The sequence below is a fragment of the Sylvia atricapilla genome, chromosome 3, assembly GCF_009819655.1.
Source record: "Sylvia atricapilla isolate bSylAtr1 chromosome 3, bSylAtr1.pri, whole genome shotgun sequence".
Lineage (NCBI taxonomy): Eukaryota > Metazoa > Chordata > Aves > Passeriformes > Sylviidae > Sylvia > Sylvia atricapilla.
In genome coordinates, this window is record NC_089142.1 from 97,725,794 (window position 1) to 97,746,251 (window position 20,458).

The following is a 20,458-nucleotide window of genomic DNA, read 5'->3' on the forward strand; positions in this document are numbered from 1 at the left end:
ATATGTATTATTCCATTAATGGCAGTGCTCCCAAGCTATGAACTGAGGTATCAGTCCCTCCTTGAGTTTGCAGAGTACCTGAAACTGTAGCTCCATCAGCTTGCAGCAAACAGGTGGCAAAGTACCAGGGCTGCTTATCCATTCCTGTATCCCTGGGTGGCTGAGTGCTGCCTGGCTCTCTGTGAAATATCACTTCTGCACCAAAAAAAGGGTTGAGCTGACCTAAATTCTGTCCCCTCTGGCCCTTATCATGGGACAAGATGGACATAAATCTCCTGCAAGCACATTTGAGAGGGCACATGAAAGAGGTAACAGCCTGTCCCTTGTCCCCTTGTCGAGCAGAGCTGGATGGGGCTGGGCTGTTCTCTCTTTGAAGCTGCAGTGGTGCTGTGGATCTGAGCAATAGACTGTACCCACAGAAGGGGGAGGCGCTCGATGTCAGGCAGACAGATCAGACCCTGGCTGTAATAGCTTGCACCTCTGGGGAGTGGGGCTAGCCAGGAAGGGAGGCTCTTGTGTCTTAACACACACAGCGATGCTGTCAGTCATCCAAGGGAGCAGATGCTGCTGCCTTGCAGTAATCCGTCCGCTGCCTGGCACTGGTGTTTCCTTCACATGCCTTGTCCCTCTAGATATATTTTATTTATTTATATCTTATTATGCAGTAGGAGTCTCACTCTTTCATGCTTTCTCTCTGTGGGCGGGTATCTTGCCTCTGGACTGACCCGAGGTATCTGAGTGGAGTGGCTGTGAGGAAACCTGGGGGGGAGTGGCAGCCCTCCCATGTCCTCTGCTGGATCAATAGCCCAAACAAAGCATTCAAGAAGGGATCTAGACAGGAGAAGAGCAGGAGAGGAACTGCCATGCTGTGCCTGACCTGCTGTCTGTCTGTGCTCGTCATTTGTTGCTGACAGCAGCCAGCAGGAGCTGCTCCTGGGAGATGTGCAGTGACAGGACAGCCTGCTCTTGGGGGAAGCTCCAGCCTGGCAGCTTGTCCCATGTCCTGTGACAGCAGGCATTGTGCTCCTTATGCCTGGTTATGGCCCATCCTGCAGAGGAGAGGTTTCCCTTACTGAAAATGCTATGTCCCAGAAGGCTGGTCCTGACCAAACATGCACTGGCAATGCTGCAGGGTGTACCAGGGCCTCGTGTGACAAAGGAAAGCAAAATCAAGGTTAACATTGCAACAACAAAGTGCAGGTCAGCATAGCAGCAGGGCAGATCCATCTTGCCCATTGCCCAGGAGGCAGAGGCATGCCTGGCTCATAACTCCATCTCCTGCAGGTGCAGCAGTTGAGAGCAGTGTGTCCCATCTCTCCTTTGCACCTTGCTGGCCTCTGGGCAGGGAATGGACAGCAGGAGCTGATCTGCTTGTTTGGAGCACTTGTAGTGAACCATGCTCTTCCTGGTAGCTTCATCCTGGGGAAATGCAGGACTCTGGTCCTGAGGGGCAGTGCTGCTGCCTTGGATGTTGTTGGTGGGGCAGCTGGAGGGGGCTGGAGGCTTCAGGCAGAACAAAAGTGGCACAAGGACACTGTAGGTGTTCTGTGTCTCAAATTTACTGAATTCCCTGTAGATGAGTAATGGCAGGAAGGACTTGCAGGCCAGCAAGAAGTGCTAGAGGTATTTTGCTGAATGAAGTCCAAGCACCCCAATGTGAACTGCTCACACCCCTCATGGGGGTCACTTGGAGGGGACACATGCTCTGGCAATGTCTCTTGATGGTCAAGGGAAGCACACTGTTGGTTCCTGCTCCCCTGGCCCCTCTGAGCTCACCCTGTACTGTGCCTTAGATGGTGCTTCAGTTTACCTTCCCTTGGGGCACTTAGCTCTTGGCTGCTTGTCCAGAGATCTTGTGTGTTACCTGCCATGGATGGCTCCATGTGTGATCCCTCCCTGTGGAAACTTGTGTTTTTATTGTTTCTGCTGTGCCTGGAGCAGGCTCTGCAGGGTGCAACTAGCCTGAAGCAGAGAGCTCGGACTCCTCAGCATCTCCTGTGTACTGTGTCCTCATTCCAGTTCACAATACACAGAATTGACTTCTTCATTTGGCTTTAAACAGATCAGGCAAGGACTGAACGGTGTGATTGTTTCCCTTTTAGCACCTCAGGGAGCTGCTCTTCTCCCAGGCCAAGCAGAAGGACTAGAGGAGGGGAAGGCAACTTGCAGTGGCCATGCTGTGCTCCACAGCTGCTCAGCTGGTTGTCCCCTTGAATCGGGTGCCCTTGTGACTGACACAGCAGTGCCAGCAGTGGCCAGTGCTGTGACACACAGACAAGTGACAGCAGCAGCCACGTGCAAGGGGAGCCGAGAGCAGCAGCTTAGAGTGGCCTCATCCTACCATAATCTCATTTCCCTGCAGCTGTGATTAAGGCTGCTCCCAATATAGCACCAGGACATGGCACAAGGGCACGTTTCATTGGTCTCTTAATACCCAGCACTGGGGAAAGTGGTGAGGCTCCAGCTGCTGTTGGCAGCTCTTGCATGTAAACACGGCAGTGAGGGGAAGGGGAGGGAATTTCTGGAAAGGAATACTGCTCCCTGCTGTGCTTTCCCACTCCTGCCATTGCTTGTCCCTGCTGCCAGGGCCAGCTGTTGGGGATGGGATCAAAGTCTTGGATTTTGGACCCAGGCATCAAGGCAAGAAGGCTTTGCAGCTGTGTCAGCCTCGCATTCCCATCAGCTCAGGAGCAGGCGGATGCTGGGAGCAGGATGGGAGCAACATGAGCCTGGCTCCCACCTCTGCAGCCACTCAGGGCTGAGCCGTGTGTGCTCAGAGGGCTTTAGAGTTCCAGGCTCCAATGGGCCTTTGCTCCCTGAAGCTGTGAGCTATTTTTGAAGGGCTGGAAGCTCTGTAAGCCAGCATTGCCTGCCCTTGAAGGAGGAGGAGTGCTGTCCACACTGCCCAATTCCTGCCACAGGTGCTTGTCTTGCCAGCATCCGACCTGGGGACAAGTCATCCTTGTGCTGGCATATATGAGGGGACTGCTGGGAGCACATACTGGCAGAGACAATGGATGTTCTCCTGTCTTAATTCTGCAGTTAAATGGGGGGTATGTGTGAAAAGGAATTACTAGTTTTGAAGTAGATGCATGCTACATACAGCTCTGCACTGTCAACAGATGATAAAATAGGATTCAAAGAACTGCAGAAGCCTTTTCATTTTAGTTTCATTTCTTTTCCACGCCGGTTCTGTCTGAGCATGACTGTCTGACAATAGAGCTACAGATTCATAGCTTCATAAGCATCAGGACCAGATGGACCCATTAGATCAGCCATTCTGCTTACCCTTCCTACCTCATCCAGCTCCCTGCCAAGCGCTTTATAACTTCTGTCAGTTGTGCCACAGGCTCATTTTCCTTGTGAAGGGCCCTGTGGGCCACCCATAGAGTGGCTTGGAGTGTCTGGGAGACATTTCTCATACTGGCAACTTACCCCGATTTTTGGAATAATCCCTCCCACCACTGACCTTTGCTTGTATGAAGGTGTGTGCCTTACTTGATTGCAGCACTGGCACCGAAGGCCCAGAATACCTGGGCAGGGTAAGCTCCTGTCCATTTTGGGACAGGCAGATGGATGCACAGCTCATTTTGCAGAGTCATTGGTGGATTCATGAAGATAATGACAGTTGTAGTCATTAATGGAGAGAATTCACAGCCTCTCCTGGTGAACTAGACAGCCCTTTGGAGGGAAGTGATTCTGAAACAGGCAGGGCAGAAGTAATAAGGGAGGCACAAAACTGGCAAAAAGATTCTGCAGCGTATGAAAAGGGACCTGCTTACGGTCTCACGCTCACCATTGTGATAGCACCTGCTGTGCTAGAGGCAGGTTTCAAGTGCACTGACTTCAAACAGCTTGCAAAGAAGCTTTGAAATGTGCTTTTAAGGCCGTTGTGCCTAGGAAAGCCCGTCTGGTAATTGATTTACCCTAGTTAAATGTTGCAGAGGATGAAGTAAGAGCTAACACCAGGATTCAGACTGCTCCAGGACAGAAAGACAAAGTGCTGAAGCTGCTTCTTTTACAGAAATCTCTTTCCGTGTGTGGATGTGTGGGGGGAGCCTGGAAATCATCCCCTGTAGCCGTGTTGGGCACGTCTTTCGGAAGAAACATCCGTATGTCTTTCCAGAGGGAAATGCCAATACATATATTAAGTAAGTGATTTGTACTTGCTTTGGTTTTTGTTGTGAAACAGCCTTGTAGGGACTGGGGGAGCAGAAAAGACAGGCAGGGGAGTTTGTTTGGAAAACTTTGAAATATCCTTGGGCAAGAATTTCTTGAGCTGAAGAAAATGTAAGTCAATACAACTGTCCCATAGGATTTTTCCAGTGTCGAGAATATGACAGAAATAGGACATTGATATGGTAGCTTTCATCAGCACAGAAATGGAGGGATGGCCCAGCACATTTCTTGAGTGCTGGCTGCTGGGACATCAAGTGGTTTAGGCCTTGGGGTCATCAGAACACATTTATAATGACCTAAAATCAGGCTGCCAGCAATGTCTGTCAGTGGCCAGTGACCTTAGCTGAGGGCTCAGTGTGGCTGAGCTGAACCAGAAAATTTGGTTCCCAGTGTCTCTCCGGGATGGGGGCCAAACAGCTTGCTGGAGTGGGTGGCTCTGTCTCCAGGCTGGTGCCTCTCCTGAGCAGAGGCAGCACTGGGCTGCACTGGCTGGCATGGGCACCAAAGGACTGCCAGGGCATCCCAGCTGAAAGGCACCCTTCCTCACACCCAGGAGCCCAGACTGAATCAGGGACTGAAAGGGCTGCCTGAAGTGTGCTAAGATCCTAGAAACATCAGGCAAAGAAGGAGGAAATCCAGAAGTGGGAATAGGCTATGGGAAAGATGATCAGAGCAGCTAGTGAGGTCAGGAAGGATTTCCTCCATTTTTAGAGTGTGAGCCTGAACGTTATTGCTTAAGTGAATGACAGAGAAAAGCACTGGGGGAACTTACAGTAAATGCAGGGTTGTTTCTGAGCTAACCTGCAGCTATGAGTGCTTGCATGCCAGGCTTTCCTTTTAGTGTGGGCTTCCCACTGTTAGAAAGGGACCAGCAGCATTTGTGAAGACCCAGGTGTCTGTCACAGGGTTACTGCTGACCCAGGCTCTCTGCAGCTTCCTCAGCCTTTGCTTGAGTCAAGGGGGAGTGCAAATTAGACCTCTCACTAACACCTAATGTGTGACTTCCAGCCACACAGTGTGTGGAGCAGGAAGGGGATGGCGGTGACAGGCACAGGGTACTGCTGGCATCCAGGAGCAGAGCACAAATTTGAGAACCACGAGGAGGGCTCTTGCTTTCAGTGGTGAAGCAAGACTGCTTCAGAGGGGCCTGGATGTGGCAGAATCTCCACTCTCAGAGAGTGATTCTCTGCAAACGTGAGTGAAAAGGTGGTGCCTGCATTACATCACCTGCAGGAGGAGCAAGGGGAGCTGGAATGGGTGCAGCTCGTCTGACTCCCCATCAGGCACAGCCCTCTGGGGACTTCGGGGGTGTCTGTGTCATGCCTGGGTGTGAGCTTGGCATTTATCCCCGTGCTTCTTTTAAACTCAAATGAGATCAGGAAGCCAAACAAAGCTTCCTGGGGAGGGCTAGGTACAGATGTAGACACTGATTTAGTCATCTCTTGAGCAAGAGCACTTAGACTATTGCCTTAGAGAGAGAGAGGAGGAAGCCCGTGAATCAGCAAGGAACTGCAAATCAGTCTGGAGAAATGTACCGGTAGGCATCAGGAGCTGGGATGTTATTAACCTTAGGGTATCTATCAGCCTTAATGTTATAGTGTATAGACTGAGAGGAAAGGCAGCTCCTGGCAACCCGATGCTCTGTAGCACTTCAGTTTAAATAGAGGTGTTAGCAAAAAATATCTCCACCTTTCTGCCAGATACTGATTATTTTTCCACAGAGCCCCTACTTCAGTGTGAGAGACAGCTCAGGCTCCAGTGTAGTGCTGGCTTCATGTAATCCTTTTCTGGGCACCTGGGACTTGGCTGGATCCAGAGCCTGCCCACAGCACCTACAGTTAAGTGGTGTGGCAGCAATAGCTTGGAGGCACTGGCCTGCTTGGAGAGGAGTTTGCAGGACTCCCCTGATGTGGGCAGGGATAGGCAGATAGGCATGGAGCAAGAAATGCATTTTCAAGAGGAGTTAGAGCCATCTGAAATCAACAGAAGATTTGGTGAGGTTCAGAGAGGTTCTGCAGACACCTGGCTGCTGTGGGAGATTGGCATTCGTGCTGCAGCACTGTGGTGGGGTGGTTTCTCTTTAAGTTTTGAATGCTGAGGTTTGCCTCAGTGAAATCCAGGAGTGCAAAGCAGGGCAGTCCATTCGGGATTGAAACAAAGGAAATATTTGCAAATACCTGGCAAACTTTTCAAAGCTCCATCCCGGCCACTAAATAAAACCCCGGGCACTCCTGCCTTGGAGATGATGCTTAAGACAACCTTCAGTTTTGGGTCTGGTGAGTGAAAAGCATCCAGCTGAGTTTGAAATGGTGACTTCTTCATCCAGGCTTTATTTATTTGGCCTGATGTGTTTGGTCCCTGGAGTAACAGGAAGGAAGGAGTACCTTCTCTAGTAGTGAGGGATGGGCTGGCTCAGACGGGGCTTGGGTGCAGACCAAGCCGAGGGTGGGAGGAGGGCAGGATGGATCAGTTGGTGCATTTTGGAAGACGTCCCCTTGCAGATCCCTTGGTTTCAGTGTGTCCCATGTCCCCCCTCAGGAACACCAAGCGCACGGCGGAGGTGTGGATGGACGAGTTCAAGCAGTACTACTACGCCGCCCGGCCCGCCGCCCAGGGGAGGCCTTTTGGGAAGTAAGGATTCTTCCTCTGCTGCTTGTGCCCTGCCTGTGCCCTGCCTGCTGCAGTGCGTGCTCACAGAGACCTCCCCTGCTCTGCAAACCCACCTGCATTGCTTCTGTAGTGACAATAAAATACTGATGATAGGCACGTGCTACAGCAATGGGGTGGATAAACAGCCAGTTTAAATGCTGTGCTGGTTTATTAAAGGGAGTGAACCAAACCCAGGTGGGGGAAAACCCCCTCTGCCTCTGTCCTGTCCTTGGCATTAAATAGAACTACTTCTGATCCCAGAGTGAAGTTTGGCAGGGAGAATCCAGAGGTGTTGGTGGCAGCTGACAGGCAGGAAAAGCATCAGATTTTTGTCCTGCTGATGCCTTACTGGAAAGCAGCGTTTGTATGCAGGGAGTTTGCCATTCATTCTGTGAGGAGTCAGAAATGCCTCCCTTTCAGGAGGACTGTAAATATTTGTGTTGTATTTCTCGTTTTCATATGCTCCTCTTTGCCTTAAAAAGTTTCCTTCAGACTCCAGGGGGTTCTGAGTCCAAACATGAATTCCTTGTGATCACTCTTCAATCTCCAGGATAAATAAGTTGAAGTCCTGATAACTCCCTTGTTTCCATTGAATTAATATGCTCCTCCCATCCATCAGCACAGAATGAAGTAGCAGCTCTGTCCTCTGCTTAGTGTAGTAGGATGTAGAGAAGGTGACCTGTGTGGAAAGGAAGTACTGGAGACTTCTAACTATTCCGTAAAAGCCAGCTCATAACAGCTCCACAGGTGGAGGCTGACCCAGGGAGGAGCTGGAGTTTTGAAAATGTCACTGTACAGCACAATCCCTCAGCAGAAATCTTGTCCTGATTAATAAAAAAGTATTTCACTGTGTGATTAACTTCTGCTGGCTTACCAGTGTATTTAGGTGCTCTTTCAAATCAATGCCTCCTGTAGTTCTGTAAACCAAGAGTAACTTAGAACAGCACGTAGCATGCTTTAATTTCCTAATATGTTAATATATTCAGGTAAGGGTTATTGGATAGTAGACAGCATACATTTTTTACTAATAATTTTTAAATGACTGTGCTCTTCCATGAACCATTTCAGCTCCAGACTCCTTGTTAAAATGACAATATGTCATCATGCCATTTTACCAAGTGAGACCTCCAAAGAGAAAGAGATCAAAACAACTGCTCAAGCTCATGCAGAGAGAAACCAGAGCTGCTGATGCTCTGGTGTTTGCTGTCTCTGGATTTCTGATGGGTTTCTTTCAGCCTCCCTTTTTGGTGTGTTTGGGTCTCACCTTCATCATTTCCATTGACAAACCTCTGTGATATTTCTTCCCACAGTGTCCAGAGCAGAGTGGAGCTGCGGAAGAAGTTGAAATGCCACAGCTTCAAGTGGTACCTGGAAAATGTTTATCCCGAACTTCGGTACGGATGTGCGCTCTCCACCTGTGTCCAGCAGGGTGCTCCATCCCTCCCTCCTGCCCTACAGAGCTTTCTTCTGCTCCAGAAACATAGGCACCTCCTCCCTTGGGCTTCACAGAAGGGCGGAGTGAATTTTGTGCTGGCTTTAAACACAGCTTGCTCGCAGTGTGACATACTGCAGGGCTTTGGAGATCCTTGGGGGTCCTTTCCAACTTAGGATATTCTGTGATTTCTGCTTCCTCTAGGTTCTGCTGCAGGACTGGTGAGGGACAAAGCACTAGTTATTCCCATTTGCTCTTGGGAATTCATTAGGTATCATCCTGCCCATGCTATGGAACAGGTTGTGTAAGGAAATGAGAGTTTTCCTTGCAAAAGTATCCCAAGGCAAAAAATCCACCATATAAACTCTGCTGAGGTGTTTTGGTACTTAATGACTACTTCTTACTAAACAAGCACCTAATTTCTAGTCCTTTGACACTGTTCTGTGGCACTCAGGGCTTCTCTATTGTGAAACCATTCACTCTAGGATTTTATGACTTGTATTCAAAGAGCTCTGCCTTGCTTCTAGCCCAATGCTTTGCTAAATATCATTGCTTAAGATATCTTTTAGTCACCAATTTACTCCAGAAACCATTGCATTCATTCCCCTGGTCCCTATCAGGAGCCATCCCCAGAAAGGATAGTAAACTTCTAGAGATACCTTCAAGGACCTGCTGAGTGCAGAATCACTATGTGAAAATGATGATTTATGGCTTCTTTTTTTTTTTTTTTTTTTTTTTTTTTGCCATGTGGGATTGCACAGCAGCATTCATGGCCAATGCCAGGGCTCTGTGACAATTTGTTATAAAGTTCCCATGTCCTGTAAGCTGAAGGCTGACCTTCAGTCTGCTCACAGCCTACTCCTGGCTCCCCTGTTTGCCTTGTGCAGTTATTTATTTTTTCCTCTTAAAAAGGTCAGCCATCCATCTCAGAGCGCTGCTTCTGCAGCGTCCCTGTCCACATGCTGCTCTCAGTGCTCCAGTATTGTGGTAGATCTTGCTACCCCTCATTTTCTCAAGGTGAAATGGTGCAACCTTACTCTACTGAGCCTCCCTGTGCGCAGGGCAGTACCATCTTGTTTTCTTCCTGTTCCCACAGGATTCCTGAGGAATCGCTCTATCAGACTGGGATAATCAGGCAAAGGCAGACTTGCCTGGAGTCACACAAGTCTGAAGACCAAGAGCTCCCCATCCTGAGCTTAAATCCTTGTAACAGCAGCAAGGGTATAGTACCAAAGGCACAGGTAAGATGTGTTGTGTATCCCCATGATGCTGGATGGGTAGAAGCCATGGGGGCAGCTTCAAGATGATTTCTTAAGGTTGATAAATCTCTGTTGGAGGATTTGCACATTCTGCAAGTGTCTTTCCTTAGCATGTCCTTAAACCCTGGCAACTCCACCTGACCTTGGTGGAGGCCCTGGGCAGCAGCAGGGACCATTGCAGGAGCCGCAGGACAGTGTGTCCCACTCATCTCTGTGGGAGCCCATGCTGAGCTCGTCCTGCTGCCCAGGAGGAGCTGCTCATCTACGCAGATCAAAGGCAAAGAGGATTGTAACTTCCTCTCATCTCTCAGCCTTTTTTCTCTCAAAATGGACTGAGTCACAGTGGTGTTTGTAACTTCACAGTCTGCATTCTCTCAGTATTGGGTTGCCCATTTAACAAGCGAGAATTTAATGAAGATGATCTCAGTTTTTTCAGTCTCACTGAGACAAGAAAAAGCTGTATGAATGATGTTCTCAAAAGCACAGCCTAGGAGATGCTAGAGCCAAGAGCATGCACATGTGCCTTGCAGCAGAATTTCTGGAGCAAGACCCTGAGGATACACACAGCTTCAGAACTCACCTTTGCTTCAGGGTCCCTTTGTGATTTTGGGCATGTCAGTAAGTTCTGAAGTTCTGTGTTCCCATCTATAAAACAGGGAGGGTAACAATCCCTTGCTTCTCCATGGTTGCCGTGAAACAGTTCAGTAGGAAATGGTGTGGTGTGCTTGCTTCCACTCAACTGTACATCTTTAACCCTCATGGTTATATATTCAAACCAGGTAGCTGTGCATATAAAAGGCCCAGCTTGGGGAGACTGCTTAAAATATCCCTGATTTGTGTGTGCAAACAAAGCATGTCATTATGTGCATCTCTTACAAAGGCAGTTGCATGCCTGTCTGTAGGCAGGAAATTAATATCTGTTTCACAGCATGGCAAAATCAACAATGACTACTTGAATATTAGTCAGTTCAGAAAATGTAGTTAATATAATTGGAAGTGTCACACAGTAACACTTCTTAAGGTTTCACTGGTTTCCATGTTCCAGAATTGTTTTTCTTTCTTCCGCTGCTACATAGACTTTTTACACAAACAGCAGAGAAAACAAGCTGATGAGAGAAGGTCATCATGTTTTTTAGGGCTAGCTGCAGAAGGAAGAAAAAGTGTTCTAACAACAACAGCAACTTCCAATGAATTGGCTGTTTTTTAAAAATAATCTGGGAAAATTGGAATGAAAAATGCTGCTGCAGGTTAGTGTTTGAAAATGAAATGCTATTGGTCTTTCTGAAATACCAATTTGATGTGGTATTTTAAAACGAGAAATGTCATGCCAACAAGTTGGATTGTTTCATTCCCACCAAGCACATTTTGTTTTGACATTTCTGTGCAGTAAATTTTTGGAATTTTTCACACCACAAACTTTTTATCTTCCTGTTCTGATTCTGCAGCAGTTTGCAATAGGTCAACACTTCCCACTGGATGGCAGCTCCATTTCTTGCACATCCAGGACTAACTCTGCAGAGGAACAGAAAAATGCATTACAAAGAGATTGCAGAATGGCTGCACTCAGTACACAGCAGGAATAGAGAAAAGCCTTTCCTTTTTATCTTTCTCTGTCTTTCTAGGATAGTTCTTTGTTATTTGTACCCATGGAGAATAGTTCAGATTAAAGCAGGATATTTAAACTTTTATTGTGAATAGAAGCTTAAATTTTAATGACTCAGTTGCCACAAGACCACCTGAACTTGTGGATGACATGGGTGTTACAGTCAGCAGGCTGTGTAGGATTGATTATGCAGCAGTCCTGAATGCTACTTGGTTTTGCATTTGATATACCAGAATAGAGCAATAATCTTCACTTTTAACATACTAAAGTCACGTCTTGTTTACCCTCAGCTTCATTTTGTGAAAAATAGGCTTAGCTAAATCAAAGCTGTGCTTTCTTGGCATTCAGTAAATGCCGTGGAAATATCTTGGCTGTCCAAATTCTTTATTATCACTATTATAGTAGCAGTAATTTGGTTGCTTTGATTGCCTTTCTGTAGCTGTCTCCCTGCTGGGCTGCCCCAGCCCTTTACCAACATTACATGCATGAAATCTTAGTACTGGGTGTGAGAAGATCTGAGCTGTCATGGTTTGAGGAGAGAGGCACAGGAGCTGTCAGATGGCAATCAATTGCTCTTTATTTTAGGTTTTTCTTCCTGTAGTGTAGGGGGAGGGTGTTGTGTGACCTCTAGCTACATCCATTATTTGGGTAAATTGAGATGAGCACTCAGTGGTGAAATCAGACTTACACTCTTAGCAGGTCTCAAAAAACCTCCCTGATGATGTCTGGTGTTGGTCCTGAGTTACTGAAAGGGGCACTGAGGCACAAGAAGACCCTTCATCTTTGTGTAAGAGAGCTCTGTCTTCTCATCCTGGGGATCCACTTGACCCTTTCCTCCCCAGAAGGCCTGGCAGCAGTCAGGGTGGGCTCTGTCCCCTGAGGTGGCTTTTAGAGGGATCTTGAGGTGGTTGAGGACCCCAGAGTGGCTGTCAGGGGGCTCCTGAGTTAGTGACAGGCAGAGATGTTTGTGCAGTGCCCATCCCCAGGGCACAGCAGGCTCTGGAGCCTTGGCACTCCATGCCTTGTTGCATCTCATTTGCTAAATGAACAGATTGATTTAGTTTTTCACGAGAGAAATGCATCTGAGGGAAAATAATTGATCATAATTTTGTCCTTATCTATCTAATGAAGATGTGAGTAGTTGGGGGGTTTTTTTTCAAACCAAGTGTCAGTTGGTATTAGTTCAGAGAGTTTGGAAAAGACATCTGACTGGGATTTATTTAAGTCATTAGCAGCTTCAGGAAACCTGACATACTTCAGATAAAAAATCTGAAGATGCTTTGACCTGGATATAACACGTGTAAGCAGTTGCTGCAGGAGGAATGTAAAGCTTAGGCGTCTTTCAGACAAGCCAGGAAATGGGGAAGACTGCAGCATCCATTTCCTGGGCCTGCACCCCAAAATACCTGGGGTTTGCAGCTGCATTTGAGTGGCATGAGCTTGACTCTTCTTGGGAAAGAAAAGCAGTGTGATGATCTGCCTGGTGTGGCTTTGATGCTCATCCCAGCTGGCTTGAGGTCCTCTGTGTGCTGACTAGATCTGCACTTCTTTTGGAGAGCATTTAGCATCTATCCAAACTAAGTGACTTTAGTGAGACATCTCAGCCATAAACATTCTTTTCTGATCTTCCTCTCCTCAAAAGCCTTCGTTCTTCTCCTCCATGGGCATGACCTGCCCCAGCTGTAGGCTGGCTGGAGCTGTGGGAGCCAGGCTGAGAGAGCAGAGCAGAGGGGCAGCAGTGTCATCTCTGTACCTGGGCTGTCCTGGGAACCTCATATCCTTTGCTTTCCCTCTCCTGAGTTGTGTGGAAGTGCCAGTTGTATCCCAGGGTCTTTGATCAGGGCAGCACTCTGGTATCCTTAGGTGACTCATGCAGTTACGTGCCTTGGGAAGTCCTTCCCTGGGATTTTAAGAAGATAATTTGATAATTAGATTGCTCCACCTTCTTCAGAAGCACATTTCTGTAGCTATTACCCCTGCCTTAGGGCACGGCTGGCCTCTAGGTGGCCAGCAGAGCACTTGCTGTCACGGAATGCTGGGCTCCCATGGACTGCTCCTTCCCAGGCTGGGGGGGCTCCTTGTTCCATCTGTCAGCCAGGCTATGCCAAGCCAAAGGTCACTCTGGAAAATGATTTCCTCAATTCACAATAGCGCTGAGTAACAGTGACAGGTGCCGGCTCAGATGATGCTAAAGCTTTGAGAAGCAGTCACAAGCCTTAGATGAGGGGTTAGTGTTACCTGAGGCTTTGGAGGAAGGGGGGTGCTGGTTGTGCTGTGCAGCTGGTAGTTGTCTTCTCCAAGTCCACCCTCATTCTCCTGGCTCCACCACCCTTCCATCTTTACCTTTGAAAAGGCAGGAAATCTTGGTGTCAGTTTGTCTTGGTTTGGCAAGGCAGGTATCTGCCAGGGAAAGCTGGAGTTTCCCTTGGAACAGAGAATGTAACACTGCCCCACCCCCCACCCCCCTTTTCAAATTATTATAATTTTGCAATTAAAGGCTTTTCAGGCAAAGGTTTGGGAATAGGAATAACTGTTTCTTTACTAGAAATATTAAGAATACAAATGTACAATGTACAAAATGTACAAAAAAACAAGCAAACAAAAACAAACAGAAAATCCTAGAAAGCGTGACAGTCAGAAATAGAACCTGACACCGTGCTGGTCAGGGTGTTGGAAGCCATCCAAAGTAAGCCCTCCTGGAGTGGCAGATGTGGTTCTATTGGAGTAGAGATGGTCTGGTAGAAAGGGTCCAGTAATGGGGAGATGGGTCCAGTCTTCCTTTGGGAATCCAGTGGAAAACCAGTGTCTGGTATCACTACGTCTCAGTTTTGATCTGGGTAGGAACGGTTTTGCTCCCCCCACTGGGTGGAGCATGTCACAGTGGGATAATATAACATGCCATGTCATTGGTGAGCCTTAATGGCCCATTACCAGAAGGTATCCCCGTGGAGGAGATAGGGAACACTGAGATGATGTATGTGTCATGTCACTGGTGAGCCTTAATGGCCCATTATCAGAAGGTATCTCCCTGGAAGGTGGAATGAGATAAAGAACAATGCCCTACCCGGTTTTAACAATAAGAAAACAGCCACCCCACTTCCCCCTGGAGTAACAAGATGTAAGAAGATATACTTCCCCTGGAGTTACATCTACCCAACCAGTTTCAACAGATGGAATAGAATAAATGTTTTTTTTGTTACATAACCCGAGATACAGTTTTACCTCATATATCTGTTTTTCTTTGGTTCTGGGTCAGCTCTAAACCCTGATGGCATCTCCTCAGGCGAGTCTGCAGCCCTGAAGCCATGCTAGCTGCTTGCAGGGCTCCTTAGGAGCACCATGGACTGCCCCACAGCCACACAAATCCACCACAACCTCTGTGGTGCAAAGCTCTGCTGTTGTTATGGCTGTGCTGGCCACATCAGTGTGCCAGGGATTAGGAGATACAGCAGTTCTTCATGGAAAAAAAAATTGATCCCAACTCATAAAAGTAAGGCAAGAGAAGGGATACGATAAAAATTTGTGTGGTTATGGACATGTATTTTAACTCAAAGCCCTTCATGGATTCTGTGGTGTTCAAGTGACTTCCCTCCTCCTCCTCCTCCTTTAAATTTCTTCATTTTCTGCATAATTTTCTTTGGCTTTCATCTAGGGCTGAAAGGGAAGAAGACATGATTAGAGCTGGATAAAACATTTTCAACAGGACTGGCTTCCATAAAAAAGCCATTCTGCCGAGATAGATGAGCTGTGTGAAAATCTGTCAGCTGAGATAAAGACAGTGGAAGGACAGCCTGAGGGCAGGAGGGTAGGATCCAGTGTCAGCTGTGGAAGTGATGCACACATCCAGCTCTGGAGCCCTCACTTCTTATGATGAGCAGCAGCTTAGGGAAAATGGTTACCACCACCCTTTCTATGCCATGGTCCACTGCTGGATGAGAGAATGGCCCTGCCTTGAGAGGATGTGAATATTGTGAAGGTTTGAATGTAACCTGATCTGAAAAGAAATCATGGAGAACCTCTGGTAGGAGCAGTCTTCCATTAGATAACCTCAGTGAACCCAGAAGGATAAGATGTCAAAACAAACAAAAAAGTCCCGTGGCCTGAGTTACTTGGAGGATTCGACACATACACAAGTTACAGGATTAACTGGCTCAGGAGTTAATGAGGAGTTAATTAACTGGCTGAGGAGCCTCAGGGGTGCAGCTTCAGCCCTATCCTGAGCTAAAATGACAAACAATTGGTTAAAAATGTAAAGCAGGTTTTGAAAGCAGCTTGTAGCAGCGTGGGTGCCAAGAACAGATGTCAGAGCTAGCCCCATAGGGTTTAGTTCTTCACAGATGCTGGACTGATTTGGCACCTGATTTCCCAGGCTGGTGGTTTACACAGCACCTGACAGCGTGCATGGTTGGGATGTCTGAAACGTGTTCACTGTAGGATCCAGGTAAACCCTGCTCCATATGACAAAGGAAAGTAGTTGCCAGAAGGCCCTTTGGGTGTGGATTATGGCTTTGAAAATGAATGCTTGTTATGTACTCAGATCCTGGGCAGCTCTTGCTGAGGAGCCTGTGGGCAGGCTGTTCAGAAAGCCAGGTTTGATTTCCATGAGCTGGTGGGGAATAGTGGGCTAAGAAGCAGAGAGTATGAGGATCACAGTGTGAAGTCCTTGTGGAGCTGGGTCTGCTGTGCAAAAGAGTGTTTTCCCTTCCAGGTGGCTAAGAACCTGAATGAAAGTGGGATTTATATTCCCAGGAGTTAAATGCCTGTAGCTGTCTGTTTTGAAGTTGAGGAAAGGAGTTACAGCTGCTGACGGTGACAAATACCAAAGGACTGGAAGCGTTTCCCTGCTCTAATAACTCATGCTAATGCAACCCATAACCTCCACCATTCAAAGTCAGGGGAGCTGCAGGCATCCCAGCTCTGAGAGTGGGGCAGCCATTCTTCACATTCCCCTCCAGCACTCAGAAAGGGTTGAAGTGTCCCAGGAGCCCCATTTTTCCAGCCCCAGCCTAACAGCCATATGTTTGAGCACTGCCTTCCCCTCCACTGCCAACACTGCTGCTCACATCACCTCTCACAGAGCTCTGACTCCTCCACAGCTGAGCTCCCAACTGTTCTGCTTCCTCTTTGTACCTTTTCTTTCACAGCAGGCTCAGAGTTCTCATAGCCTGTGCCCTGTCAAAGCATCTGCTGTGGCTCCTGGAGTCTCTAGTGGAAGCCCTTTTGCTCCCTGGCCTTGCTGTCTCTGGCAGGGTTATTGCACTCTGATGGTGAAGGCAGCCTGCTGTTGGTCCTCCAGCCCTGCTCACCTGTCCTCCCACAGCTCAGAAACCTGCTTTCCATCTGCTCCCACTGCTGCTGCTCAGAGCCATTTACACAGCAGGAGTTGATCCTGCTTTACACCCTGTCTGGGAGCCCTCAGAAAACCCTTCCAGCCCCACTCTTTCTAATTTCAAAGTTGTTGCTCACACGAAGTTACGAGCAAAACACCTGTTCCAGAAGTCTCTCTCCAGGGTTATGTAAAAGCATGGTTTGTGGTTTCCCATCAGCCAAACCAGCTCTTGTCTGATGTGCACACACATGAATAACAGGGAGACAGACATCCCTTGGCTGGAATCCTCTCAGGAGGTGCTCCTGGGTAATACGAGCACAGGTAAGTGATAGAAAATGTTCAGCTGGAATAAATGTTGGACTAAACTCCTGTGAAACACTCCTGGGCTAAGCAGTGTGTCTGTACCTCCGTGATGCTTTGTCCTGCACATCTGGAAATCCTTGTCAAACTGTCAGCTGCTCCTCTTTTTCTCCTAGAAACATCCAGTGGTGAAAAAGATGGTAATCCCAGAGATCCCCTGTTCTTTGGTTAGCATCACAGAGGGCAAAGAGTCTGCTCCTGAGAGTTTATTTCTGGGGCTGAGAAGCTGATAAAAAGCTGGTGAACATGAAAAAGCAGCAAAAGGAAAAAACCTCCAAGACAGCCTGGTGGAACAGGAATAGCAATGGTTATAGCAAATCAGTACAGCAAACCTTTGAAATTTGGTCCCACTGCCTTGATAGAAAGCAGAACTTTACCTCTTATTTTTGTGATATTTGGGAACAGAGCCCCAGGAGATGAAGACATTTGCCATGTATCAACTCTTTGTTTCCCACTGACAACTGCAAAGCATCTCTGCTGCTCTTCCCCCAAAAAATAGGATTGCACATTGTGTGGTTATTAGCATTCTTGCCTCTTTTCTGCTTTTTCCCCATCCTTTTGTTCTCCAACCACAGCCCAGTTCCGGCTATGGAATCTTTTATCTCCTGAAACATATCCTTCCAGCAGCTTTTGTAGACATTTGCTTTGGTACCTGTAGTCCCTCAATGACAACTGCAATTTTGTGGAGGCTTGAAACATCCCAGTGACTTCTCCTGATGCCTCTTAAAAGTCAGTGAAGTTTGTGCTTGATTCTGTAAGGATCCAAGCCAAAGTGTTTATTTTCCAGGTAGAAGAATAGCAAGAATCAACACTGCTCTCTCACCACCTCTTTTCTTTTTCCTCTGTGCAGGAATGGACGTACACGTACAACCACCACGTCCGCCAGCAGCAGCTGTGTTTGTCTGTGTACACCCTCTTCCCTGGTTCCCAGGTGCTGCTGTCACCTTGTAAAGAAGGTGACAACAAGCAGGTGAGCCCTTTTCACTGATCCCCCATTTTCTTTGAAGTTTCCTTTCTCTCATCACAATATTACTGCACATTAAATGGCCTGTGCTCTGACTTCATCTGGGAAGCACAGTCAATTTGGGAGTACAGGCTCTGGCCTGTTCAGCCCTTTGCCTCTTAAATGAGTGTGTTGATAAGGATGTCTATTAGTGAGGGTGGTGATCTGGATACTTCAATGCAGAAGTCAAACCCAAACTGGCAATTTAGTTCACATGGGCTGCCAGTCAGGCAGCAGATGCTAACATTTCCCTGCAGTTAATCACTGAGCTGGCATTTGAACCAGTGACCTGGGGAAAAAGCTGTTAGTAATATTATCTTCCTGAAGCCAGGCACAGGGCGAGTTAAATGAGTGTGCTTCTGATGGGAAAAATGCTCAGCGTGTGCTCTGCTCAGTGTGGGTTTGGGGACGCTGTACTTGACAGCATCAGGCCACAAGGGTTGATTACAGCTGTCCTCTCAGTGCTGGACCAGTGCAGCAGAAGCCTTGTGAGGAGGAAGCTCGTTCACTTGTTTGTCCTGTCGTGTGTCTCCCCTCAGCGCTGGGGCAAGGTCGGGTCACACATTGAGCACATAGCTTCTCGCTTCTGCCTGGACACTGAGACCATCGGGGACACCAACGAGAGCATCAAAGAGCTCGTCATTAACCCCTGTGAGAGCACAGCCCTGAGCCAGCGCTGGGACATGGTGATGTCTTGACCTGCTGGAGGACGTGCACGGCGGGGACGGGCACCGGGATGTGGCCACGCGCGGCTGGGATGCACCAGATGGGGCTCAAATCCAAACCATTGGGGGTTCCTGGGTGCTGTGGGACAGGAGGAGAATCATTCACATAAAAATGGGACACGGCACTGCAGGTGGAACAGCGAAGGTTGACCACCAGGTCTGCAGCTGGTATTGGCCTGGTGATGGCCAAGGAGGAGGGATTGCAGAAAAACAAGCTTGAAATGTTTTAGAGGGGTACTGGGGCTCCTGCAACGGGCTGTATGGACTTCAGCATGCACAGCATTGAATAGTCTCCTTGGAAACGCTGGTGGAAGAGCCTTTAATGCCTGAAGGAGACCTGGGCTGAGCAAAACAAGCATCTCAGTAGCTCTTGAGGGTTGAGGTGGGTGCACCAGGTGGGACGTGCCAAGGGATGTTAAGAAACATTGTGGGGGATGAAGTGGAAGACACTAAATTATTTTTGCACTTTGCTGTGGATGTTCCTGTCCTCTGCAGGCAGCATGGATGGAGCTGTGTTGCCCATTTGAATTGGTATGTGATCCATGTCCATGCTGTGTGTACAGAGGCAGAGCAGTCCTTGATGGCTGTGGCCAGGATCAGAACAGTGAGTGATGGGGGAGTCCTGCTCTGTGCTAACTGCACACCGTGCTTGTTGAATCTCCAAAGCCCAAGCAAACAGAGGATTCACTGCGAGAGATTAAAGGATATAAATTTCTGTCTCGCTGGGAGGAAAGGCAGGAACGTGATTATTTCTCCTCTCTGAAGGCCATGGGTCACTGAAAACTTCCCTAAAATTTTGCTATGTGTCTCTCACTGCTCTGCTTCAGATCTGAACTAATTCAAATTTTCACTTCCATAAAAGTAATATTTTTGGTAATTGAAGGTAATCGTGTCATATTTCTGTTTCCCAGTTTCCAAACTACAGATTAAGGGACTCCCAGAAAATGCTGCTACTGATGGAACGGTGAAGGTTTAATTTTTAATGAAAATTAAAGACTGCTCGAAGAAAGGAAAAGAGATATTACCTAGGTCTGCTTCCCAGTTCCCTTGTAGCCCTCAATGTAAAGAAAAGGGTTGGGATTGCCCATTCACACCTGCCGGGCAGCCTGGGCCACGATGTACCTCTCTCTCCAAGTCCCCTAGCATAGCCAGACCGGGCAGAAATTATTTCCTCAGCTTTTGGAGATAAGTCTTTTACCAGAGATTATGTCAGGTGCTGCCACTGTGTGGGAGCGAGGTGACTGCCTGAGGAGAGTAGGACGGATGGAGGGGTCGTAGGAATAGAAATAGACTAAAAAGTCCTTTCTGGCCTGCTTTTCAGGGGAGCTGTGACTACAGCCTCAGGTAACAGGCTGTGCATCACCAAGAGCTGCACACACAGCTCTCGTCTAGTAGCAACTCTCAAAGAGAACTTTCACAGGACTGTCAATGTGACTTGAAAAAAAATACATAGTTTCTGTCTAAAAATGCTAGGATTTAGTGAAAATCCTATCCTTTGTTTCCTGTGCTGCAAACTGCAGGTGAAATACCATAAGCTTTAAGCCTTCAAGTGCTCTCAGCATCCTTTCTTGAATAAATTGCTGGCTTTCAGGATTTTACTGCCTCAGTTTCTCCTCCCTCAGTGCTGGGAGAAAGCCATGTGTATAAATCTTCCCAGCTTTAGAAGCAGAACCAGTATAGCTCTTTATGTGCAAAAGGTCGCAGTGCAAAATGCTTTTCATGTGCTGCAGTGATTACTAACCTCATCAAGCTCCCTTGGTGCCAGCCTCAAGGGCTTCTGTTATGAAAGGGCTGGAGCAAGCTGTCATTTTATGGTGGGAGGTGGCATTGTTTCCTTGCCACTGCTCAGAGCAGGAAACAAAGGGGAGCACTTCAAATGGAATGGACCCATTTCACAAAGGAGGGCAGTGACCTTGGGC

At 47.8% G+C, this 20,458-nt stretch overlaps 1 protein-coding gene across 1 annotated transcript in view; it reads left to right on the forward strand.

The window, feature by feature from the left end:
• Positions 1 to 19,600, forward strand: part of GALNT14 (polypeptide N-acetylgalactosaminyltransferase 14) — a 91,559-nt gene extending 71,959 nt beyond the window's left edge. Inside the window, exons 10-15 of the mRNA XM_066316313.1 lie at positions 4,025 to 4,151; positions 6,718 to 6,810; positions 8,139 to 8,222; positions 9,357 to 9,501; positions 17,662 to 17,781; positions 18,354 to 19,600. Of these exons, the coding sequence (XP_066172410.1) occupies positions 4,025 to 4,151; positions 6,718 to 6,810; positions 8,139 to 8,222; positions 9,357 to 9,501; positions 17,662 to 17,781; positions 18,354 to 18,512 (728 nt within the window). The 3' untranslated portion in view covers positions 18,513 to 19,600. The remainder of the gene's footprint in view (positions 1 to 4,024; positions 4,152 to 6,717; positions 6,811 to 8,138; positions 8,223 to 9,356; positions 9,502 to 17,661; positions 17,782 to 18,353) is intronic.
• Positions 19,601 to 20,458: the final 858 nt, after the last annotated feature.